General features: G+C 36.7%; 1 protein-coding gene across 37 annotated transcripts in view; it reads right to left on the minus strand.

Moving 5' to 3' along the window:
- AFDN (afadin, adherens junction formation factor) overlaps window positions 1-26,094 on the minus strand; it is a 128,739-nt gene that overhangs the window by 42,969 nt on the left and 59,676 nt on the right. For 26 of the 37 annotated variants that reach the window (XR_011808294.1, XM_038176053.2, XM_038176051.2 and 23 more), the window contains 10 exons: window positions 25,199-25,314; window positions 18,244-18,305; window positions 17,183-17,388; window positions 13,333-13,353; window positions 12,446-12,591; window positions 9,659-9,753; window positions 6,741-7,006; window positions 6,102-6,245; window positions 2,877-3,075; window positions 1,352-1,455 (listed from right to left, as the gene is read on the minus strand). Coding sequence is in view for 36 of the 37 variants with exons in the window: in XM_038176053.2 (XP_038031981.1) it covers window positions 1,352-1,455; window positions 2,877-3,075; window positions 6,102-6,245; window positions 6,741-7,006; window positions 9,659-9,753; window positions 12,446-12,591; window positions 13,333-13,353; window positions 17,183-17,388; window positions 18,244-18,305; window positions 25,199-25,314 (1,359 nt within the window). In the remaining variant the exon portion in view is untranslated. The remainder of the gene's footprint in view (window positions 1-1,351; window positions 1,456-2,876; window positions 3,076-6,101; window positions 6,246-6,740; window positions 7,007-9,658; window positions 9,754-12,445; window positions 12,592-13,332; window positions 13,354-17,182; window positions 17,389-18,243; window positions 18,306-25,198; window positions 25,315-26,094) is intronic. The other 11 variants (XM_038176056.2, XM_072035814.1, XM_038176070.2 and 8 more) reach the window with 1 other exon arrangement.

Raw genomic sequence — 26,094 nt, forward strand, 5'->3', positions numbered from 1 at the left:
TAAATTTATTCACGTGCAACCTAGTTTGTATTCATATTAAAACCCAACAAGTGCAAGCTCCACAAGACCCACGACAAAGTAGAAATAAATTGAAATAAAGCCAAAGAAATAAAAAAAAATTAACGCTTTGATTAAATACAAATACTAGAAAAGCAAGTAGATTTCTAACTATTAACGTTCTAGCACTCCTGTGCAAAGTCTGCAGAAGTACAGAACCTGTTTCTACTTTAATCAGAATTTTTTCCATTAGTTTAACTAGAAAAATTATTAAACTAAGTCAAAAAAAACAACCATACACACTGGGAAAAGTTAGCCACTGGGAACATAATTTCATCACTAGTCTGTACTTAATTTCACTTTGTGTCTAACAATAGAAGAAATTCTTCAGTGAAATTCTGAGGACAGGCAGTACCCCTGAGTACCTCACAACTATAAACGAGGACATTTACCCAATGTTTAGATTACGTGGGCATGGTGCACCAAGAGGTGGTGTGTAGGCTACCACCATAAACAGACTTACTATACTCTCAAACATGGCACATTCAATTAACACATGCACGAGAGAAGAATAACTAAATTTGGTTATCTAGACCATCTTAAACAGTATTGATTTCTGTACAGGAATTAAATAGTAGCATCTTGCATTTCTTTATGTAGCCTTTTTAAGGCACACTGGCCAGAATTCTACTTTTTCTTAGTTTGAGGAACAGTAAGTAAGTACCTAGTATGTAACTTCCGATGACTTTTGTTTGCACTAGTTCTAAAAAAATAATTTCTTTAGAGCAACAAAGGGAAGAGGAAGAGCAAATCAGTTCAGGACTGAGGCACCATCTGTAGATTTAGGAGATGCCCTGTTCTGTTTTGGGACTGAGGCCCAAACACATTCTTCAGGATACTACATAATGTCATCTAACAAATGTTGGGTTCTGAACAGAGTAAATGAAGCTTTCAAGTCCCTCTGAATACCAAAGAGTAAACATTTCTCTTAGAGGGCCTTAGGAAGACAGGTAAATTCCAGTTTACATTCACATTAATAGTTATTTACAGATACACACAGTCCGCATACACTTCCACCAGTGTTTAAAAGGAGTTTCTTTACTGTTTACACTGAAGTGGTGGGGGAACACAACAAACAATTTTATGTGAGAATTCCATCATGCAACAACCTAAAAAACCCACCTGACTCACAAAAATCTGCAAATAGTTCCTTAAATACCAAATCACTCATGAACTACATCTTTAATTAAGCCTGTTCCTCTTAATGAGAATTAAAACTTACCACGCGCAACACAATGGCTTACCAAGAAATCACTATTCAATTTTCACCATTATTCCCTGAATTAATACTTACTAGCTCAGCATTCTCATGTGACAGGTGACTTTCATAGTCTGCACCTTCAAAGTATATTGTCCATGTGCCTGGTGACCGGGGATGAGGTATTAGTCTACAAAAACCTGAAGGAGGAAAGTAATGTTAACATAGGCTTGGTATTTTGTCAACAGATTAATTAAAATAAAATAGCCTGCCACCAGGAAATAATCAAACAGAAGTATTCATCTTTTTATATTTCGAAGTATGTTGAATCTTGTATCTTATATGCAATTAGATGCTTCACTACAATTTTATGAAACCTACAAAATTTTATACTTCTACAGCTGCTGCTTCTGAGAAACATTTGTTTGAAAATATTAAGAGCTCATAAAAAGCTCTTGGGCTGTAAAATACAGCTTCTACCAACAGGAGATGTGAAATATCAGAACTTGAGCAGTTACCACTCAGAATAAGACAGCATTATGGAAAGCTTCTGCTTTGCACAGAGCCTAGCTAGCCAGTCTAAGCTTAAATTTGGCAGAAGTGAAGCTTTGCCTAGACTAATATTCAGTGCGATTCTGCCACTAAAAACAGGGTTTTGTTTACTAAGCAATTTCTAGAATAAAAATAAATAATTACAGCAACTAAGAGGCTAGTGCTTTGTCCATTGACAATGACTGTGTCAGAGACGGAAATTTAAATGAGGTGCTTCAGTCAGGTGATTTAGTTATTTTAATTTTGAAAGTTATTCATTGTTCTCTCCTAAATCAAGAAGGGTGAAAATCCACATTAGTCTGATTACAAATCGCATCATCCAAAAAGATGAGCTTCTCCTCTTCACAAAGATCATCTTTCAGCAATTCAGTTTACATTGATTTACTGCAAACCAGTCACTTAGCATAGTTTAAGAAATACCTTAGAAGTAAAATTTGCATATACACATCAAAGAAGTCCTTGTATGCAATAACTATACAGAAATTCTTAAAGCAAATGAATTATACTTCCTCATTAAATACTTTATTTTGCTAGTACTCTTTAGTCTCAAGACTATATCCTCTGTAACTCACTTTCCACAAACACTCAAGTTTCTTAGCAGTTGTGTTGTATTTTTTTGTTTGGTTTGTTTTTAAATGCAAGAATATGGCATTTCTATAAACTAAGCTGGAACTGACAATTGCAGAACTTGTTACGGTTAAGACTGTTGTCATTACTTAAGTATTACAGAATTTACATTTATGTATTTTTGTTTTTATTTTGGTGCTAGAACTGCAAATCAAAACAAAACAAAAACCTTTTGGAGCAAAAGGCAAAGCCAAATGTCAGTAGACACTAGTAAGTAAGCAGTGCTTTCTCAGAACCTTGAAAGCAAATGAAAGGGATGGGGAAAAAGGATAAGAATTCAAGAACACTGCATAGCTTTTATGGGTTGCAAAATTAGACCATACACTATTAAAAAATCAAAATACACATAAAGAGAAAGTCATTTACAATTAACTAAAACGTATTTTGCATTCTGTGCTCACTACACCAAAAAAGAAATTCATCGTAAAACAGAAGAACTGACCTCTCTGACAGAGAGGATCCAAGAATTCTTGTAAACCACTCGGAACATTTCTGACAACATCACAAGAATAGCCATCTTCTGGTAAAAGGAAAGGCAGCTGTAAGTCGGGGTCCTCTTCCAACTGGACTTCTCTGCCATCACTGCGAGCAAGTTCATCAGCAGTGTTTTCTGCAACAGTTACTACATTCTCTATCAGTTCCTGGACAGAAAGTAGAAAAACACTGTTATTATAATGAAAATGTAAAATAACCCTTTTAAGGAAAAAATAAAATAAGAAAACATTAAGACTTCATTAACAGAATCTGGGAAACTGAGTATCAGAGATAAAACTTCTTTGGCTCCACTTTGTACACAAAGGATGCTGCTCTGCTTTATTTGTCAAATCCCATAGATAGCATAGTTAACAAATAAAATTCAACAGCATTTGTTTTTCTTTCAGTGTTTTCTAAAATTGTGTCGCATTTGTACTTGATAGGACAAGTGCATTTAAAAAACATCTAATACAGAACGTGCATGTTCAAGAGGCAAGTTGGAATCACAGGCAACTTAAAATTTTGACAATTTGTTGAGTATACTCTGTAAGACTAAATATATAGGAAAGAAGCATATGATTTGTGTATACCAGTACTTTCAGCTCCATCAGGACACACATAGCCAACAAATGGCTAATGGCACATATAGTTGCCTAGTTTGGAAGGTTTATAGAAAAAAGTCTTTAATTCTACACTCCCTGCGAGCTCAGTGCAATACAGAGAACACTGTTAAGACAGATACCAATTTTAAAAATAACAAAATAGAAGCACATGGACATAGAGCAGAATCACTCAAGTTGCAGCAAGGAGCTGCAGATTTTACATTTGGCGCTCAACTGTTCTGCTTAGTTTTGCAGAAAGTTCTGTGAAACTGGTATGGTCTACACGTTGTAGCTACCATGGTGGCATGTAGTGCACAGCAGTCTTCCTACTGCATTTCTGAGAGAACTGTAAGATTTCAACAGGGTACCTATCACTAGGTTGGATGGATTGATAAGATTAATACAAAAGTTAAAAAAAAAATAAAATCAAATTCCTGACAACTTCACGAAAATGTCCAACCAGAGTGCTGTTTCTGTATGCTTCTCTTCTATTCATCCCGAATTACTCAAGAGTGCTCAGTGAAAAGGCTGCTCTCTCCCACCCACCCCTCACCCCAGCAGTTCCTTTGTTTTTTTGTTACTTTAAATGCCTTTGGCAGGTAAAGACAAGTTTTAACATGAAAGTTTTCAGTTGTTACATTTGCATTGTACAGGAAAAATAAAACAGGCAACTATTAAAATGATGCAACTCATCATTCTCAAACACTTGGTGTCTTCAAATTCTGCAGTTTACCTTAGGAACCAAGGAATCACCTCTCATTTGACTCATTACTGTATCTAACTGAACAGGCAGAATCAATACTTAAAAGTAACTTCTTTACTTCTAGCATTGTTTTTGGAACAGAACTTACCCCTGAGATGTATGGTTTTCCTGGCATTGAGCTGTAATTACTACAATTCATTTATTTGAAGCTGCTACAGATATTCCATGCAGATTACATAACTGTAAGTATTTGCTTTACTCAAGATTTGTGTGTGATTTCCAGTTTCATTCTACAGCTTCTACTTGGCTCCCAAAACCAGCTTGGCAATTGGGTCTTAATCTCATTCCTGTTATGCTATTGCGCCACTCCAAACTGTAAGCCTAGTGTAACAACTTTATTACTTGGGCACAAAGCAGCATACAGTCATGACAAAAACATACACGTCTTCCCATCCGAACGTTCAGTTTTGGCAAATGTCAAGGGGGAAGTCAGATAAATCCAGACTGTCTTTAGGAGATGCTCTCTGAGAAAAGCCTTTTTACTGTAAAAGGTGCTAATTTCTAAAAGGATTACATCAAACAAAAATATGTAAGCATAAATACACTTAAATTCCTTTGAGTAGATTCCAAGATGTGAAAATTTTCAGATTTGGCAGCAGTAAGTCAGGGTTTGAGTGCACATGTCTTTTTAATAGCAAGGAACAAAGAACTACCGAATAGCACTTCATTGCAACAGGGAAAACTAGCCATACTAATAATCCTCCTCTGACACAAGGAAAATCTACCATAGTTAGTACTGTAGTTCTTTGAGGTCCCTAGAGAACAATAATTTAAAAAGTGGAATTCTACCTCTGTGTAAACAGGAAATATAAGCAATGTTCTTCAGCAAAAGACTTTTGGGTTTGGTAATCAATATACAAAAATCAACTGTACCCAAGCCACGAGTCAAGTAAAGACCTTTAGAATGACTGTATTAGTACCTTTGATTTAATAAAGCGATATATCCACAGTTATTAAAAAAATACTCTTTGTGCACAATGGATTCAGTTGCATAAAAGTTGGATTATCTTCACCTTTTTAGACTTCTGAGTTCTGTCAACTGTCCTGTAATCATGCTTTACCTCAAGAATTCTCCTTCACATATGATTACACTTCTGCAAGGAACAAAAAACCTCTTTTGACTTTTGCCAAGAAGATTCTTCCCATGGATGAGACTTGGAATAGTCACTCATCTTCAATAGCAAGATAATCAATTCAGAAAGCAACATATGTATGTGTGCATGTATATACATATACACACATACATACATGTCTACACAAAAAAAAGTTTCATGTATTAATGTATCCAAAGGTGTTGTCCACTGCTTGTATGAAAGGATTCACAGATTTTCATGTTTCACATGTTAAAAAAGAGGAAAAAAAAAGTGTAATGTTCCAGCTTCTTTCATTTGATCTCTATAGTCAAAATTTCAGTCTTTGTTCCTTGTGGTTATACACAGAGCTCGCTTTTTGAAGTGGAGTGCTCTTTGTGCCTCTTTACTACTACCTTACTGGATTTCATCCACAAATTCTGTGAAGTGCAGCTATACCTCCCTGAGTTTGCTCAAGATACTCGAGATGTACAGGTGTTACCTTACCTTCCAATTTGGTGCCTGAAAGATTTTGTAATGTCCTGCTTGAGTTGCAGTGAAGTACACGCAAAGTTGGTGGCCAGGAGCATGCCAGTAGCACCAACGCTGCTTACAGTAAGGGGAGCAGACTGTCTGCTCTGACTTTTTCTAACAATTCCAAATCAATCAACAACAAGAAGATAGCTATTTTTCAGCCACGGTGTTTTCACCTAGTCTCTGTTCTTCAGGTATGTTAAATAATGCAGCAAGTGACTTACTGTTGGGATAAGTGGTTCATCTGGAGCACAGTGATAATTCTGCAACAAAGCTTGTAGCTGCAGAGAATTCAGCTTAAAGCAAGTACTGTTAATGTTTGGAACATCTGCATGTGAGTACTTGTCCATCGTAAGCAACGTGGTTGCCTGAGGGGAAAAAAGTCATAAGAGACAAATCCAAATGAGAATGAAACCTTAAGTCTTGCTTCAGTTTTCATTAGTAAAGAGAGTGAAAGCAAAGCAAGCAGCCAGATTTACTACAAAAGTAACTTAAACATCCCCCAAACAACCACTAAATACATCTCCTGCACCTGTAAGACAAATGAACACTAAACCTATTGCAAAAGAGGCATGTTGATTTTTCCAGGTACTCTTCTTGTCTTTTTCAGTGTTTATTTATCTTAGTGTTATAAACAGAAATAGAACAGCATGTTGGCTAAAATCACTATCAATTTTAGTTATAGTTTTAATGTTAATGAGGTTGAACATACATTTTGTATCTTTACGTGCTACCCCAACAGTCCAGAATAAATTCATACAAACTATACTCATCTACATGCTGTTCTCTAGGAACATACAATGCAGAAATGTTCTTTTCAAATACAGAATTATGTGATAAGTGTTAATCAGAAATACACTCACCTGCACTATTCTGCTTAAGTGGCAATCAGCAGCCAGTTCTAAACCTTGTTTTTCTGCCCAGGCTTCAATGTGGCCCAACTGCTGACGAACAATAGCTCCCCAATAATGTGAACACAGCCCTGAATCTGGGGCTGTAACTAGTCTGTTAAAAAGCCACATGTTGATAAAATGAAACAACTGGGAGAAGAGCTGTATAGTCAGTGCAGCATTCACTCTACATCGCCGCAACAGGGACATAGCTCCAGTCAATGTATGCAGCACATCATCTGTAGAGATAAAACAAAGCAAGTCCATTCACATACCACGATATACATACAACTGGTTTAGGCCATACATACTTAGACACATGGACAATCAACCCTAGTTAGTGAATGTTAAGAAGAACCTACATGAGTTTAAGTTACACACGCCTTCAGAAATAAATGTATTGCTTCATATCTCTTTAATGGTTTTCAAGATTATGCAACATTAAACTGACAGCTGAAATATATATTTAACTCCTGAAATGAAAGTAAGTAAAGGCAAGTGACTGACAGGCTAGGTACAAGGACATATTCTGCTGGACCTATGGCTCCAACTAGGAAGAGGCTGGAGAAATGAAAGTTGAAGGCAGCTTTGGTTGCAGTGCCTAGAAGATGTAGGAATTCAAAATCCTGACAGAAAAAAAAAAAGTAGAATTACAGTCCCAGATTTCAGGAGGGCATAATTTGATTAATCTATTCAGATTGGCATGTTCAAGTATGGGAGACTGTCCTGGAGGGTAAAAGGGCCCAAGATAGCTGGCTGATCATTTAGAACCAAAGCACAGGAACAGTTAATTCTAATGGGCAGAAAATCTAGCAAGCATGGCAGAAAACAAGGAACTCCCAACGGAGCTCAAACACAACAAGGAAATACAAAGGTGGAAGTGGGGATGGGTTACCTGATAGGAATACAAAGACAATGCAAGCATGGCATTTAGAAAGACAAATACCTGTGAGAATTGAAACTAGCAGCAAAGATGCAAAGTGTAACAAGAATGGCTTCTCTTAAATTCACAGCAGCTTACTGAAAGCTAAGGAAAATGTGGACCCATTGCTCAGTGGAGCTAAGTACCTAGTAATAAAGACAAAAAAAAAAGCTGAAGTGCTTAATTTCTTTCTTAAAAAAAAAGTTTAGTTTTCACTAGTAAGGTCCTCATGCATAGTAGCAGAGGCAGTGGGCACAGCAATAGAGGAAGATCAAATAAGGAACTACTTCATCTGACTGGACAGTCTACAGGGTCAGACAGGATGCATATGAAGTCGCAGAGGGAACTGGCTGACATCATTGCAAAACTATCGTTACTATGTACTAAGTACTATTGTTACTAAGTACTATGGCAATGGAGGAGGATCCTGATGACTGGAAAGAGGGATTGCATCCGTTTTCATGAAGGGCAAAAATAAGGACCAGGGATCTGCAAGGCCAGCCAGCTTAACTTTAGTCCCTGGGCAGGTTATGGGGTAAATCCTACTAAAAGCCACTTCCAAAGCATACATACGAGGTGTTTTGGAAGAGCTAGCATGGATTTACCAAGGGCAAATTATGCATGATCAACCTGACTGCCTTCAGTGGTAAGATGACTGCCTTAGTAGGCAAGGGGACAGCTGTGGATGTTGTTCCTTGCCTTGCCCTTTAGCAAGGCTTTTGTCAGATTTTTCCACAGCATCCTAATACTGAAATCATTGAAACAAGACTGGATAAATAAATGATAACGCAGGTAGAGAAGTGGCCAGACCACTGGACTTGGTGGATTCGTGGTTATGTAGTCTAGTATTAATAGTTATTAGTAGCCAGCTATTAAGTGGATTCCTTCATAGATTGAGGCTGGGATTGATACTGTTTAATAACTTAATTAGTGACTCGGGTGACTGGATCGAGTGCATTCTCAGCAAGTTCACATAAGATACCAAGCTGACATACTGAAGGGTTGGGGTATTATTCAGGAGGACTTCAAGAGGCTGGAATAATGGGCTGACAGGAACTTCATCAAGTTTAAAGGCTTCTTGGAAAGTATTAACTGCAACAGCATAACCTGGGTGCCATCTGTGTGGAAAGCAGTCTTCCAGAAAATGATGAAGAGAACCTGGTAAACATCAAGTTGAATACCCTGGCCTGAAAGGCAGCCAGTTGCGTACTAAAATGTTAAGTTAGCAGCAGGGCAGCCAGCAGAAAGGGAGGGAAGTGATCCTTCCTATCCATTCAGTATTTGTGAGACTGTACATGGAGCAAAGCATCCAGTTTTAGACTCCCCAGCACCGGGAAGATACTAATTTAATGGAGCAAACTCAGAAGTGAGCCACCAAGAAGATTAGGGGGCTGGAAAAAAAGGACATAAAAGAGGAAAGGAGAAGTGGATTTGGTTCAATCTGAGGAAAGAGCAGGCTAAGGGCAGAGCTTACTGCTGTCTTCACCTGTCTAAAAGGAGGGTTCAGAACCAGACACCTGTGAAAGGTGCACAGTGATAACAGAGTAACAAGCAACAAACAAAAATTGGAGCACTGGAGTTTCCAACTGGATATATTAAAAATGTTTCCACTATGAGGATGGTGACATATTGGAACAGGTTACTCAGATGTTATGGAATCTCCATCATTGAATGGACATTGAACAACTCAGTTGGGCAATACTCTGAACAACCTGATCCAGCTGAACCTGCTTTGAGCATTAGGATAGATTAGATGACATCCAGAAGTTCCCCACATGATTTTAAAAGCCAATACAGATCATTCATATGCTGTTACTGTCCTTTCTTGTTTGAATCAGTTTGTTATGAATGATAACTCTCCCACAGGTTAAGGCAACTTGTATTTGTCATATTGTTAAGGAGAATTCTATTCATTTGTTATTAATTGCATGGTTTAGAATACACAAAAAAAAAGATCAAGCAGTCTAACCTATTTTAGGCCTCTGAGGATTATTTTCCTCTGGATCATCAAGGAATGCTGGCATGTAGTTATTAAGCTCTGACTGCAGACAATGAACAAGGTACCTAGAAGGGAGGAATGGGGGTAGGGAGGGAAGAAGGGGAAAAAAAAGGACATTAAACATTTAGATTTTTTATATTTGTATTACTAATGCTTCTAAATAAGAGATCTGGAAAATTACAAAATTGGTGGAATCAGTCTTAAGTATGTGACTATAGTGATCAGGGTAATACTTTTTTACAAGGATACAGAGAAACCAGTTCTCCTATGACTTTCCCAGAAATACTGGAAGAAAATTTAGATCATCAGGGAACAAACACAGCCACTAAAACACAATATTGCTACCACAAATATAAGAGAAGGTCATATGCTACACAAAGAATGCTGTCAGGCCAATCTTTAGGTCTGTAAGATTAAAAAAGTAATTTTCCCCTGAACAGAAATGCACTTTTTCCATTTTAAAATCTACCAAGAAGAGTACTAAACATAATTTTCCGGTTCTGAGCCAATGCACAAGATCCTGAAATGGTCCCAGTCTTCTGTGACAAGAAATTTTTCACTCTTGCATTTCTCTTTTAACCAGTGAAATGAAAATTTTTAGTATTCGTTCACTTCTAATAATTAAACATTTTCTTTAATACTGCTTTATTGCAAATAATTTATACATTATATTTTTTCGTTGAGAATTGAAACTAAAAGGGAATCAAATTTTAATTATGCAGTCAAAGGAAAATAGTTCATGGCTTTCTACTATTCCCCTTTCTGTTTCTGGTAACATTTTCATCTAGAGAACAAAAAGCATGGCAATTTCAACCAATTCTGGTATATGCCAGTTATTGCCATCAAATAACATCTTCACAGCAGACTTCCTTCTTTTAATGCTTCTATTATGCTTCCTTATTTGTCTTCTAAAAATACATTTCACAGCTCTTTTATCCAAAAGTTTAATACATCCATTTTACAGTGCACTTAGGGGAGAATTCACTCACAGCCGAAATTCATAAATACCATTTCTCATCCAGCCTGCTCATGTACAGGGTAAAATACAATGCCATTCCTTTCCAGCCATGGAAGCATTATTCTGTTTTCAATGACTGTCTAGCTAACTGAAGTAGCAAGATATCAATTAAGAGTGATCTGTGATGAAGAGGCATAGGTTCATTAAGTTTTAGTCACTTAAAGATAATATAAAAATGGAAAGACTGTCAAAATAGTTACTTACTATATCTTATTTACCCATAATTCTCCTTTAAAAACAAATCTGTGCTAGTACATGCAAAGTAGTTTAGCATTTCTCTGGTATTCTTTGAATGTTCTGAAAGGTATGGTAAAGTATCACAAAGTACAAAGCTCTTTAATAATCAATCCCAAGCCATTAAGTCCATTCGAGTAAATGCTAGACAAAATGTCTGAAGTGCTGCGAAGTGTTCTTAATCTAGATGTTTCTAATAACAATAAACTATAGAAATTACACAAGCTACTAACTTATAAGAATCATGCTTTTTCAAGAAAACATGTACCTTGGATTACGTGCACACATAGACCACCACCCCCTGGACCTTCTCATCAGGGCTGCTCTCAACCTGTTCTCCGCCCAGCCTGTATTTGTGCTTTTATCTAAAAAAGTATCTATTGTGCTTGTATCTAAAATAAACACCCTACAAATGGGGGAAGGGTGTGTAAAGCCATCCAAGGTACACTAAGCCTTCTCTAAACATTAGTTTCAAAGACAAATTTGCTGAAAAACACTTGTTCAATACTAGATTAAAAAATAAAACTAAAAGTGGACAAAAATCAAGCCTTTCTTGCTGATTATCACTGTGCTCACTCAGTGCTGTTATCTTTGTTTGAGGATATCTTTATTTGAGCAACCTTTCATCAGAGGATTTCCCTTCCCACTGGGTACCTCATTTAATTTTTTCTTTTAATCAGTACTGTAATTATTTGAGCTGACTAACATGGGTTGATTTTACCCCAAGCCTAAACTTGTCTTTACACTATGTTTCTAAGAAAAACACTGTGCAAATTGTTATTTATGAAAGGAGTAGATTACTAATTTAATTAGAAGCCCCGAAGAGCACAAGGTTCATTACATTACAAGTCCATAAATATTTAGGTCCATGTACATAAACACTATACTTAAACACTAGCAGAAAACCTTTCCACATACCTCTAAAAAAAACTTAAATTATGAGATAGTGAACTAATTTAAACAACATTTTGTTAACTAACACAAGAATAACTACAAAGTATTTAGCAGTTCTCTAAATGCCCTGAGATTAAAGCTATTTGTTTTTACAAATGTTAAAATGTTAATTTTTACAAATGTTACAAAAAAAAAAATCAAGTATCAAACTACAGAAGAAATCCTCAAACTTCAAACTACAGAAACTAGTCGAATAATGTTGAGAGGCCAGTCACTGTTTTTAGTACTATCTATGGTTCAAAGCCTACCAAACTTTCCATACCAAAATGGGAAATCCAGACAGATTGTTATTCCTTTAATGACGAAACACATGAAAGTGATGCAGACGAAACTCCTGGCATAGCCCAGTCATCTCTATTCAGAAAACAAAAAACTGTAAAATGTAGTCTCGTCTCTCTTATAAGCCCTCCTCTCAGATATTTAACAAGACATAAAAGACATTATTGCTATAACTAAAATTTGGGAAAAAGAGAAGATATTACAAAAACCACAGAAATAAACTGTCACATTAACATATAGAAAGTTAAGTGAAAGAAGTTCATTAGCCTTACTTGAATGCCATTTGAACCAAGTGTGCCAAAACATCTTGTGCATCCACAGTAATTCGGCTAAGGTCTCGGTCTTGCTTTATGAAATTCAGTAATTCAGATGCATTTGCCATCCAAAAGGCAAGTGCCCCGGCAATATTCTTCTGTTTCTGTAAGTAGAAAGAAGCAAGAAATAATACAGAGAAATAGCCCTCTGATGAAACACTGCAGCTTAAAAAGGCTTCAAAAGATAGACCAGTACGTTTTCCCATTTCACCAAACATACCCCAGATACCAGATATTTGCAAAATGTTTATATACAACATTGCAAATTGTTGTAACTGCTAAGTTCAATTTTAACGTTCTCTGAACATACAAAATTCTATTAAATTGCCAATGGCAGCATCAATAAAGCCATAGCATTAAGTATCTAGTTACAAAGTGCTGAGAGCTTAACTAAATGCAGTATCTGGTAATCTGTACGCTTTTAAGCGCATATTCCCTGTTGCCCCCTGCCACCCTGATACTGCACTCGCTGGCTTTGATACCAGGTGGTACAGTATCAAGTACTGATCTATCTCACCATCTCCCGACCACAAATGCCAGGCCAGGCAACCTCAGATGAAATCCAAAGAATAGGAACCACAAACAACAAAAAAGGAAAATAAAGGGAAGAAAAAGAACTTTGGTCATTTCATATCCACATTGAAGTGCGTTAAGCAGAAATTATGGAATGCCATAAAAGTTGCAAAGTCAAAAAAGGATTTTAGTACTGCATGTTCCAGTTGCTGAATGAGTGTTATGAACTGTTCAAGTCCAGCTGTTTGAGTATTGTATTTTGATATGGAAGCAGCATGAGAAACTGAGCTAAGCCAACATAGCTAGGATCAGTTCCCAGCAATATTTCCTACCTGATCAACCTGGTCTACCTCCTGGAGAAAAACGGACGAAGGAAATCAAACAGAATAGAAGAAAAACTTGTGAACAATCATGATAGCTTCAGAAATCAAACACTAAATATGAAGGTACAACACTTATGTTCACAGTTATACACAAATGCATTAACCAGTAGCTGTGATGCAACTGAGCTCCTTTAAAAAAAAGGAATTATTTTGATAGGACTAGTAGCACAACAGCTAAGAGCTGAAGTGCCCACACACCGTGATTAATTTAGGGAATGCCCTATGCTAGTTGACATCCCGGAGCAGTTGGTTATTCTACACTCAGTGCACCACAGAGACCTCGCAGCACATTGCACAGGCAGCAAGGTAACTAGCCCTGTGAGTAACACATCCAGGGAGCTACTTGCCCACACTGCTGCAATGAAGACAATGTACACACAAAGGGGGACAGAACCCCCCCCACTAGAAAAACAAAACAAAACAAAAACACAAAGAAAATGCAAACCAAAAAACACACAAAAAACAAAAGCACATAACACATTTAACATAAAACACCTATACACAGATTTAATATATGGCTTTTCAATTAAAGAACAAAAAGACCATTTTATAACAACAAAACAGTCAAATGAAATAATCACACTAAGAGCTTAAATACTTGTATATATAAGCTATGTTCACTTGAGTGAACAAAACAAAGAAAGAAACAAACAAACAAAAACACACATACCCCCAACTGGGTATGCCTGTCTGATTATTTAAAACTAAGCTCTTCATTCTTTTGTACTTCTAACATCACTCTCCTCACTCCTGCATCACAGTAAGCTTAGATGTAAAAATCTGAGATGTCATTTTCTGTCACTATCATAAGGTTAGTTGGAGTTAAAAATAAATAAATAAATAAATAAATAAATAAATAAAAAGCTAAAAAAAAAGCTGTTGCTTTTCTGTTTCTTCTCCCTTTCCAACCAAGCAAGAGACTCTAATATGAGTGAAGATGGGCTGGTACAGGTCGAGAGGAACTGCTCTGAATGTTGCTCTTTCTGAGATGTTAACATTTGGAGAGGATCAGAAATGTCATAGAACTATTTGGAAATCAGAATACACATAATTTACTTCCTTGTATGAACTTCCTATTGCAATATTTCTATTGAAAATACTGAGCCTTTTCAGAGCTCTCTCCAATTTTATCCCTATCCCATGAAGTCTTCTATACTGTTTACATACACAAAGCCACAAAATTTAGCTTGTTACCAAAAGTCTTCCTGACTAACTTCAGAAAGCTAGCAAATCTCCTTATTGTCTAAGACATTTTTTATCTTAATTTTTCTTATTTCCAGTGGAGTCAAAAGTTTTGTGCATCTTCCTTTTACTTTTGCGCTGTTTTGGGAATCTCTCTCTCCTTGCCTCATGTCTGTCTTCTCCATCTTTCACACCCTCAGATCCCTTTCAGCCCAGGGAGGCTTTACAGCCAAGACATACAAAAAAAGCTATCTCTGACACAAAGTTATTACACAGTAATGCAACTGTGACAGCCATCAACACAAACACTTATTCTACAGCCTAGATGAAGTAATTTGACAGAGCTCAGCTAGCACTGTTTATATCCCACCAAGACAGGTCCAAATTAATGACTTCTTCCTAGTTAAGCTTTAGAATCATAGAAAAAAAATCATCTAGGTTGGAAAAAAAAGCTTAGACTACCAAGCTCAAGCATCTGAATCAATGTAGCCAACTTCAGGGTTTATTTTGTTGTCTCTAGTCTATTAGCCTGCATATTCACTGATGTTTTACTATTCCATCACATTTGTGATTTCTCTTTTTCCCCTGTCCCTCCAGCTTCTTCAGCTTGGGATTTGGAAGAAGCTCATTCCAATTTTTATTCAGTTTTCAAACTAGAGCTCCCTGCAGTTTATTTCTTGCCACTGGATAACGTCTTTCATTAATCATAAATTCAACTACCACTTCCCTGTTGATGTTTTCCCCAAACTTCAGATTGGAGATCAGATTGCATCCACAGAGATGCAAGGCTGGAGAAGTGGCCTTTCACCATGTCCCAACTCCAGACAGACACCTAACAGTTTCATGATACTATCAGCAGGATTATATAAAATACATTCACTTGCAACAACTGCAAGGCTGGACTTGATTTAGGAAGTCTCTCAGTGCTGTAAATTAATGTTTTCACAGTTATTCTACTTTTGAGCTTTGATTCGTTTTCTTTTGTGAGAATTGATGCTTGAGCTTGTCTCTCTAGTATCTTCTAGTGGCTATACAGTTATCCATTTTAATTCAATACAAAGAGAATGTAGAGCTTTGTATCTTTGCTTTCCCACTGTCCCAACTCCTCTCACCCCAAAACTTTGTGTCACTGCTACTAGTTTACACCAGTTACATAAACTGAGTAACTTTATTTGATGCAGCCCTGTAACTTACACATTGTACCTGAAGCCTTCATTGTTTCCCTTCTATCCTCCCAACTACATTGCTTATGTTCAACTTCTTTGCATTTTCTGCTCCCCACTACTGCCCACAATATCCCCTCCAACTTGAACAAATTCACTCTGCCACAAGCAGATAATTTGTACAGACGTGGATGTTTAACTTTTGACACCATCTCAACTTTAATGAAATATCCATTTACAATGGCATCAACACTCAAAGTAGTGTGCTAGTTCTTAACTTCATATTCTAACCATGTTTAACCTCTCATCAACGCCAGCACATACATCAAAGTCATCTTTTTTCTTACTGTGAAGTGTCTTCAACATTGGCATTTTCTCCCGTTCTTTCTTGTGAAAGGTGAGAGCCTGTTGCAACTGTTTACAGAACTACCTAATTACAACATCTTCCCTCCTGAAAACTCCACTAAACCTTTCCAAAACCTGAACAATTTGTGATTGCTGTGACATTCATGCCACTCTTTTGGTGTTACTTTCCTCTTTTCCCTTAGTCAACCTGTTTTCCAACACTTGCACAGTGAATTCTCTACAGTAGGACTGATGTATTTGTTACACTTGTACAGTGAATAGCACAGTAGGGTCCATGCCCTATACGGGCTGCTATGACAGCATTTTTTGCCACAAATGAATGTGTTTTATTAAATAAAAATGTATTTCAATTTTTCCTCCTTCAGACAAAGAAGATTAGAAAGGATATCTGAAATAACTTTGCATTCTTAAGAAATTACTCCTACACTTTGTCAACATTTCAACAATGCAAGGCATTGTCTAGTTTTGTAGACAAACCAGTGGATTTAATCCTGTACAGGAAACAGAATTCCCTCTGAGGTTCTGTGGAACTCCTGCATATCCAATAGCAGTGACACCACACTAAATATAAGATACTGGAACATTTGAGATCATACATTTCTCTTTCTAGGGCAGTTGTGTTACTTCGGTTCAAGAAGTCCCATTTTGTTGATGTTTTTGTGATTACAGAAATTGTAAAAGTAACAAGCATAAAAATTCAGAAATATTAATTCTTTTGAATGTATTAATTTCAAGCATCAAACAATGCAAACATCCACTATTAGTAGTAAGTACATCCAACTTGTTTCATAAGAGTTTACAACAAGAAATACTTGCAAAGTTTTTATCTTCTAGAAAACAGAAGAGTAACTTCTTATCATAGAACGTATCTTCAGAGCAACAGTCCCTCCCTAACCTCCCACATTGCACAGGAGAGCATTTCTTCCAGCTCACATTAGTCATTGACACACAACAAATCTTCACACGGGAAATCAGTGCAGTCTGACTCTTACCAATAGCAGGTTAAACCCTAAGAAAAAGACTAAGGTGGTTACCAAATTATCTATAAAATGTTTAATTCCAAAATTTGTTTTTGCAAGGAAACTCACCTGTATAACTCCTTCCATCATGTTCACCATCTTGTTGACTATTGCAATGACTTTGTGAGTACGCTCAGTAGGAGTGATGTCAGGTCTGTACTGGCTTGACAATACATACCGACATGTCATGTACAAAACATACGTAGGTGATAGCTTAAAATGAACTGTTGAGCTATTTGTGTAATTTATAATGGCAGATAAAAAGGCATCTTCAGCTATGAAGAAAGAAGAAAATAAAAACATGCCATAAAGCCAAAGACTGGAACAATATTAAATAAAACAATTTCACAACTGGGGGTGGAAGGTTGAAGAGGAGAGTGGGGAGAGGGAAGCAACATACAGGAATTCTAAGTGTCTTATGTGCTACAGTTACTTAGGCACAGTAACATAAAGCTAGAAAGAGTGATCACTGGGAAACATTTCTATAGTATTTTCTGTCTCTGTTGAAAAGTTGCATCTTCAAAAAAACAAGAAAATGCAAATTTTCTCTCATCTACTTCAACAAAATTCCCTTATTATACAATATTGTAAAGTAGTAAAAAAAAAATCTGTCCTCGCTTGCTTACAGATCTACTTAGTTTCAAATATCTGAAATCTGGACAATCTCTGATACGGTGTTTTTCTACCAGATCTGAGACCTTAAACAGGGTGGCTAGGATAATGAAAATCGAAGTACTAAACAAAAATTTAATCTTCACTAGGTTTTATATATATCTTGGTCAAGAGCCATGTTAATGTAGTATTATTTATGACATGGGGAACTCTATATAAGGAAATGAATTCAATCTATTCTTTGGGAGGTGGGATTAATTTTTTTTTCCACAGTGAGGTTTGAATATCTGAAGATGAAGAGTTGAAATGCAACTAGAGTAAGATACGAGACTACTTCAGTACCACTTCATCCTCCCCACCAAAATCAATTATATTAATGGATAAGCTATCATCTGTTCAATCATTTTTTTTCTCCAGTGTTCACTTAAATTACCTGTAAATTCTCAAACTGTCTGAAATATTACACTACAGAAAAACATGTCAACAGGTAAGTGTTTATAACTTGATAATTTACTCACAGCTTTCCCTGAATTCAATACTGGCAGGTAGGATCAGTTCTGGTCCATGGGTATCCTGAGATCTACAGAAAGACGACAAAAATTGAAACAAACAATCCACATGGGTGATATTAAATCCACTGTAAAACAACAGATTTCACCAAATACATTGGTTCCAATTGCTGTCACAACAGCTTTCCCCAAAACAATCCTTTCCTTTACCTGTTCTCTAGAATCACTCAAGCTACTTTTGCCCACAACACAATAGATCACAATACAGACTTGAACGGGGAAGCCTGCATTATTAATGAAAACCCTCCTTTGTGCTGCATGGCAGACTGATAGGATTGGCTTGCCATCTGCCATCAACAGAATTCAAATAGCAAATTATTCATGGACACATGAAAGAGTTAATCAAACTCCACCTGAAGCACCAGCTCTGCTACCAGAAGTGGGGAAAAAAAAAAAAAAAAAAAAAAAAGGAAGAAATATCTAACCCCTTTCCTAACATGGTCGTTGAAATATGACATTAAGAAACACAAGTCATTCCAAGAGCCCCAGAACTATTTCTTAACTGACCACAGAGTTCTGTTCTACCAACACCTATCAGAGAACTCACATAGGAGAAAAAAAATGAACACAAAATTGATTTTTCTGGTATCTTCAAAAGGTTAAGCACATGCTTCATTTCTCCCTTAAGCAAAATAATTAATTGGGTTCTTCTCTGTAATTAGGCACCGATTTTCAGGAAACGTAGAAGCTTAACATCTTTTCCATGTGGTAGCCATTTTTAACCACATTTAATTCAATAGGCAGCTTTCTTCTTACCCCAACAACTTTGAGAAATAAAAGGATGTAGAGTGATTATGCAAGCCTCACAGTCCTAACAAATCAGTCTAAACAAGCAAAAATTTTAGTTATTCTACAAAGCAATGACAGGACACTCCAAAATTAAATCAGAGTATTTTGTTAAGTCATTCAAGTCATAACTTATTATAAAGAAGAAAAGCTCAATGAAACTAAGCTCTGGGGAGCTGAAAGTTAAGGAACAGGTGTCTAGGCACAACAGGGCAATGTATACTCAAATGGTTAAGTCTTATCTGAAATCTCATTTTTTGTTTGTTTTTAAGTCTTTATTAGTATTTAATTTTTTCATCACAACTTCGAAAAAGCAGCATTCTGCTTGCCATCGTTCAGTATACTGTGGTAACACTGGATGTCATCATATACAGCTCTTTTTGATAAGGAGATATGACGTTTTTGAACTTAAAAATGAGTACTTAATTTTTGCTTTTCCAACTCCTCTTACTTGCTTTTTCAATCTCCTCTCATTTGCAATGTAAATGCAATGCCATTCAAATCTGATTTGGGGTTTTAGGCACGCACTTATTTTCATCTTCTCTTCCAAAAGTGAACAGGGCGAATTAGAGATAGGGGAGGGTCAGGTTGGGTGTTAAGGAAAGGTTCTGCACCAAGAGGGTGGTTGGGCACTGGGACAGGTTCCCTGGGGCAGCGATCACAGCACTGAGCCTGCTGGAGTTCAAGAAGCATTTGGACAATGCTCTCAAACACAGGGTCTGATTTTTGTGTGGTCCTTTGGGGACTCAGGAGTTGGACTCAATGATCCTTGTGTCCCTTCCAACTCGGGATATTCTTGATTCTATGATTTCCACAGTGACAGCAGACTCCTTATTAAGAGCACTTCGCTGGAGTTTAGATTGTAGCATTTCCTCTTTTTTTTTTTCTATAAATTTAAACTGAACTAATTTCTCACTATCTCCAAAGCACTGAAAGTGCATTATCTTCACTGAGAATTTAATCACTTCCATAAAGGAGTAATTACTGTTAAAATAGCACTATAGTGATAAATCTAGAGATATCTTTCATTCGTCATTATAGGAATAAGACACAAATGTTTCAACAAAATGGCTGCTAAAGCACATATTTCACACGCTGATTTTATTTTCTTTAGAATGAAGAGATAGAAATGCCTTTCAGCAAAAAGAAAGGGGATTATCAGTTTTCCCTCCAACGGGAGAGGGAGCAGCACAAGGTAAGAGAACTGGTATGTATTAGTGTAGGATTGCTTACAGACAATTTTGGAAGTTGACTTCTGCACTGTCATTTACTTTTAGCTACATTAGTAAGAGAGTTTCCTTCAACTAATGTACCATTTTCTGCATTCCCTAAGCACAGACAAAACACTGGAAATTTTGCAAAGAGGAAATTTAAGTTAAAATAACTCTGTGCTTCTGATACAGGAGTAGCTAGCCAACCTACTTTGTTACCAGACACTTTTCAGGTATATTTTGTCTTTGTGCTACTGCTTTTATAGAAACACTATCTCTAAGGTAACGAATTTCACAGAGCTAAAACAGTTTCCAGGTCTAGTTAGGGTATATCTAGCAAGGCCACGCAGTATCAGGGGTTGCCTCCTCTACTAAGTATGGTGTCAAGTAATACTACACTTTAAAATTGCATTAAAAAAAACAGCAACACATTTCCCTGATATTTCTGTATTCTCCTAAATTAACTGTATAAAACAAGCTGTGTAGTGGAATAAAATTTTCTGTCCTCGGGTGGTTGTTTTAGCCAGCATACGCTGTAAAATTTTGTAAGGCATGTTAAAAATCAGGAAACAGAGAAGCGTCTGCATTCTATTAACACCATTTTCACACCACTATTCTCATTTCAATCAAACACATTTTTAAGAACTCCTGAAGGGTATCTGAGGCAAAAAAAATATCCTTTTTTTTTTTTTTTTTGGATGATATGCTTACTCATGCTAATTGAAGTCAGTTTTCTAACATGAATGCCATACTATAAACCATAACTCAATACTCATTATCTATCTATATTTTTTTCCTCCTGGAGACCAGAGATGAATAAATAAGGCAATCAAGTTCTAATATTTGCTCTGCAATGAATTCAGTGAGTGACTGGAAGTCTTCCTTCCCTTATTTACTTTCAAACAGCAGTGATGAACATACACAAAAAGAAGGGAAAGGACACTCACTACCAGGGTGGACTACTTGTTCAGTAACAAGACCCTGGATGAACTGCACAGTGGAAAGGCATCCCCCCTCCTCACACTGAAGCAACACAGCAGTTACTGTACTCCATGATTCCTGTCCTCACGGTTTACAAAATGAGACCAGAATTTCCTAGAGAGAAACCTAACTAAAGATTCACACAATATACCCACAAAGGGGAAGAATTCAGTTTACCTCAGTAACTCATTGCCTGGCATTTCCTAATTTGACATAATTTGATGATCTCAACACAGTGAGCACATTTTAGAGAGAACGTGTAACAGAAATGCTTTGTTTAGATAAAACAATTCTGTATCCCTATCAAAAGGCATACAGAAGTGATACTATATGAACATATTATGCACACAGAAATACAATATCAGTGTTGGTGCTGACAAGAAAGATATCTGCAGTTGTAGCTAACACAAATCTAAAAGTAATTTGGAAGTCTGCATAAAACATTTTCTACACACAGGTACCAGAAGAAAAACCAGATATAGTAGCAGTAAGACTAGTATGTGCATTCTCTTTGGAAGGAATTTTAGAATTTTAAAACAATAACAAAGCCAACACAGCTCTGAGATGGCTTTGTATATTTGCAATACACAGTTATACTGCAAGAAAATCCTCTTATTTTAAGTACTCTTGCTGAAAGGTAGATATTCAATTTCTGTATACATCATACAAATGAACAGCTAAAATTCAAGAAATGGTAACAGTAGAAGCCTCAAGAACTTCTGTCAGGTTATAAAAAGTTCACAGGGAAGTTGTGTCGATCTTTCATGAGAGAGAAAAGTTAGTTGAAACATTAATAATTCAACTTACCGCACTAGAGAGGTGTTAAGTCTTCTACAACCTTAATAGAAACCATTTTGAAAAAATACACTCAAGATGCCCAGGCTCTCTGACAAGAGTACAGGGCAGAACCAAGCTGTATTCCACCATCACTTCAGTGAAAGCATTTAAAAGATGCCCCTGCTACAGAGTACTTGATCATCAGAAATGCCATTCAGAACAAAGCACAATTTTCTGTTTTGTTTTACCACTCACATCTCTAAACTCTTTTCTGTCTAGGAAATAATAATAACCCATCTAGAGGTACTAGAAGCTTTACAACTTGAACCACCGTACTTGCACCACATATACCTTACCTTTCATCCATTTATCATAGCAGTTGCAACTCAATTTATAAGCAGATTAGTATAAAGCAAATCCATATACAGTCCCGTATTTTTTTATTAAGATTTTAAAGAAATTATTTTGACAGAATGATGGAACCACTGAAGATCATCCAGTCTGCTCAAAGTAGTGGCAACTTGAGCAGGTGGCTCAGGACCTCGTCCAGTTAGGTTTTAAGTATCTTCAGGGATGGAGACTCCACAACCTCTCCAGCAAACCTGTTACAGTGTTTAATCACCCTCACAGTACAAAAAAAAAAAAAAAAAAAAAAAAAGTTGTAGGTTTAAATGGGATTTCCTGTAGATCAGTTGCTGCCCATTGCCTCTTGTCCTGTCAACAGGCACCACTGAGAAGAATCTGTCTCCACGTTCTTTACTTCCTCCCATTAGGTATTCATACATATATCAGTAAGATCTGCCCTGAACAGATCTCTTCTCTCTAGGCTATGAAATTCCAACTCCGAATCCCCGGTCATTCTTTTCATGTTTAGGTCAGTTCTGATAAAAAGAATGAGACTCCAGAGAAAAACAGTAACACAGAAGCCTAAGTTTAAAGGGATCTCTAGGGATCAGCAGTTCCAATCTTCTGTTGTAAGCAGGGCTTTGTATTTGGTTATCCAAGATCCTGTCAAAGTGAATCTTGAGAACTTCTAATGAGGGCGATTCTACCACTTTTCTGGGCAATATACTCCAAAATTCTCTGCGTCACTGTGAAAATTTGTCTTCTGACTTACAGTCAGACAATTTTTTTTTCCTGAAGCAACTTCTGCTCATTGCCTGTCACCCAGCATCCTTGTGATGACAGCTACCCCATCTTCTCTGTAACTACCTTTTTGATATTGGAAGACTGTGATTGGATTGATCCCAGGCCATCTTCTCTTTAGGCTGAAAAAGACAATCCCTGCTTTCTTCATACACAAAGTTCTTTAATCCTCTAATCATCTTGATGATAATGTCCTTACACAAGGCTCTTACCAATTTTTCACTCTCTCTCTTGAACTGGGGGACCCAAACCGGACACTTCCAGGTGTGAACTAACAAGTCATGTAAATTGTAATAAATGCATCCCTTGATCTGCTGGCTGTATTGGTGCTGAGGTAGCCCAGGACACAGCTTGCCTTCATTTCTGCACAGACATGCTTTCTGATCCAAGTTTAGCTTCTTGTACATCAGGACTCTATCAGGTTCTTCTTAGCAGAGATACAATCCAAATGGCCAGACACCAGTCTGTATTGCTGTTGCTTGGCATTTTTCTGTCTCCTGCCCAGAATTCACACTTGTTTTTCTTAAGCATCATGACATGTTTGTTGCATAGGTCTTCTCTGAACAGTGGTGCTTTTCTCTGGCTTATTTGCTCTTCTCCAAATCAGGTATTTTCCAAAAACTTGGTGAAGATACATTCAATCCTATCATCCAGATTGTTTATACAGATACCACATAGTATCAGATCCAATATCAACCTTAAGAAACACAAATTACAACCATTTGGCATGTTCAGACTTAAGCCATTAAGCATCACGTTTTCAGCTTGACAGTTTGGTCAGTTTTTGTCTTAACAAGGTCATTCTGGGAAACTGTATCAAGGCCTTGCTAAAACCAAGTAAACGATATGATGCCCAAAGCTCTCTTCTCATTCACTATGAGAGTTGTTTCATCACAGAGGCCAGTCAGGTTGGTCAAGTGTGTTTTATTCTCAGTAAATCCATACTGGCTTCTGCTAATGAATTTCATGCCCTTTGTATGCCTTGGAATAGCTTCTACAAGGACTTGTTCTACAGTTTTCCTGGGACTTGAAGTAAGGCTGACGGCACTGTATTTTCTGGATCTTCGATTTTGACTTTTCTGTAGATGGGTATCGTATTTGTCCTTTTCCAGTCATCTGGTACTTCTACAACCTTTCAAAGATGAATGGATAGCTTTTGCAATGACACCAGCCAACTCTTAGCATCTTTGGATGCATCTCATCATGTCCTTTCTATTTATGACAGGAAATAGCATCGCTTCAAAATTTTTTTTCTGATAATAAAAGATTCTGTCTAAAAAGGAGTTGAATCCGTATGGACGGACACAAACTGCATTTTAACAAGATATTATGACACATGGAGACTACATAGCAGGAAAATGGAGTACAATTTTAAGTCAGTGTTTTCCACCAGGGCTTTGGAAACAAACTGAATATGCAGTGCATGAAAAGTGGCATTTTGCCCCTGAAAAAAACAACTGTGAGCAAAATGGGATGGCATTCATCTACTTAACTACTACTATAAAAGAAAAAAAAAATCAAGATGCTATCCATTCTTCTGAATTATAACTTTGCACAACAAGCACTCAGAGGTAGCTAAAATTCTTGCTTACATAATTTGCCAACTACATTGTTATCAAAATAGGAATGACTTGGCTATTTCTCTATCTAGAATCAGTCACATCACCATGCAGCTGATAAATGAAAAAAAAAAAATCAAACCATTGTATGTTTGTTATTAATGGCATTCCAGATGACATCCTTGACCACAAGTCAACAATAATGTGACAAGACTATCAGCTTAAGTTTTACAAAAAGAGAACTATAAACAGAATACTGAAACAAAAGAATACAATTTTTTAAATGTTCTTCTAGGTTTTATTTGGAGTGAGATCTTAGAGGAAGTATCATTTTCCATAGGGAAAGTCAGGTAGCCCAAAATATTTTAACACTGCTTGATCTATCACAAAAACACATCGATTTTTTCCCCCATTATGAGAAGTAACAGATTACACGGTTCCTACCTGCTATCCTGTCTGCGATAATCTTGCTGTTCTATTCTAATCATCGGCTTCACCATTCCTCGTTCAGCTGTGCTGGATGCTGATGATGTTCTGTCACCATCAAGCCTGCTGGTGCTCTAATTCAAAACAGCAGGACAGGCATTTAATATTCAAACATTGGATTAACAAGTATTTGTGCTTGGCACTATTAAAATGAAGTGACAATTTGAGGCTTGAAAAGTGATGGCAAAACAGAGGAGTGCAGCACACAATACCGCAACTGCAGCAGGTGTTTTCATCACAAAAACATTGAAGGGTACTCTCGCAATCAAAAGATCCCAATGGTCAGTTAAAAGCAGGTATTTGTTTATGTGTTGCCAGAACATAAGAAAATTTTGAGTATCTTTATTTAGAAATTACATAGATACCAACACAAACAAAGAATGAATTGCCTCTTATCTGAAGTTTTCATTAACAAAGTTAAATATATTTCACAGATTTAAAAATTATGCTTATAAAACATTTTAAAACTATTTAAATTAGATTTAAATCTTATCCAAATGCGTACACTACTGGTCTAGGCTGTAATTTATCCTGTCCTTATGAAAAAAGCCTGCTTCCCTACACAGTACATAATCTTCCAGGGTAAGGACAACTCAAACCAAGCAAATTTTTATGCACAGGATTGTTTTCTTCAGTGTTCAGCAAGCTTTTGATTTCTGCTTTCTAATTACATGTCAAATTCTACCAGGAAGAGGAAGAAACATGCTGCTCTAAGCAGCAAAATTTCTATTTTTTCTCCCAGTATAAAACAGTTGAAACCAAAACAGCAGTAAAATATGAAGTGCTTCTGCATTTTCTAAGAAATTTCTAGGACTAAGTAACTTGCTTCAACACAAGTAAGCTTATCAAAAACT

Source organism: Anas platyrhynchos, chromosome 3, assembly GCF_047663525.1.
Source record: "Anas platyrhynchos isolate ZD024472 breed Pekin duck chromosome 3, IASCAAS_PekinDuck_T2T, whole genome shotgun sequence".
Lineage (NCBI taxonomy): Eukaryota > Metazoa > Chordata > Aves > Anseriformes > Anatidae > Anas > Anas platyrhynchos.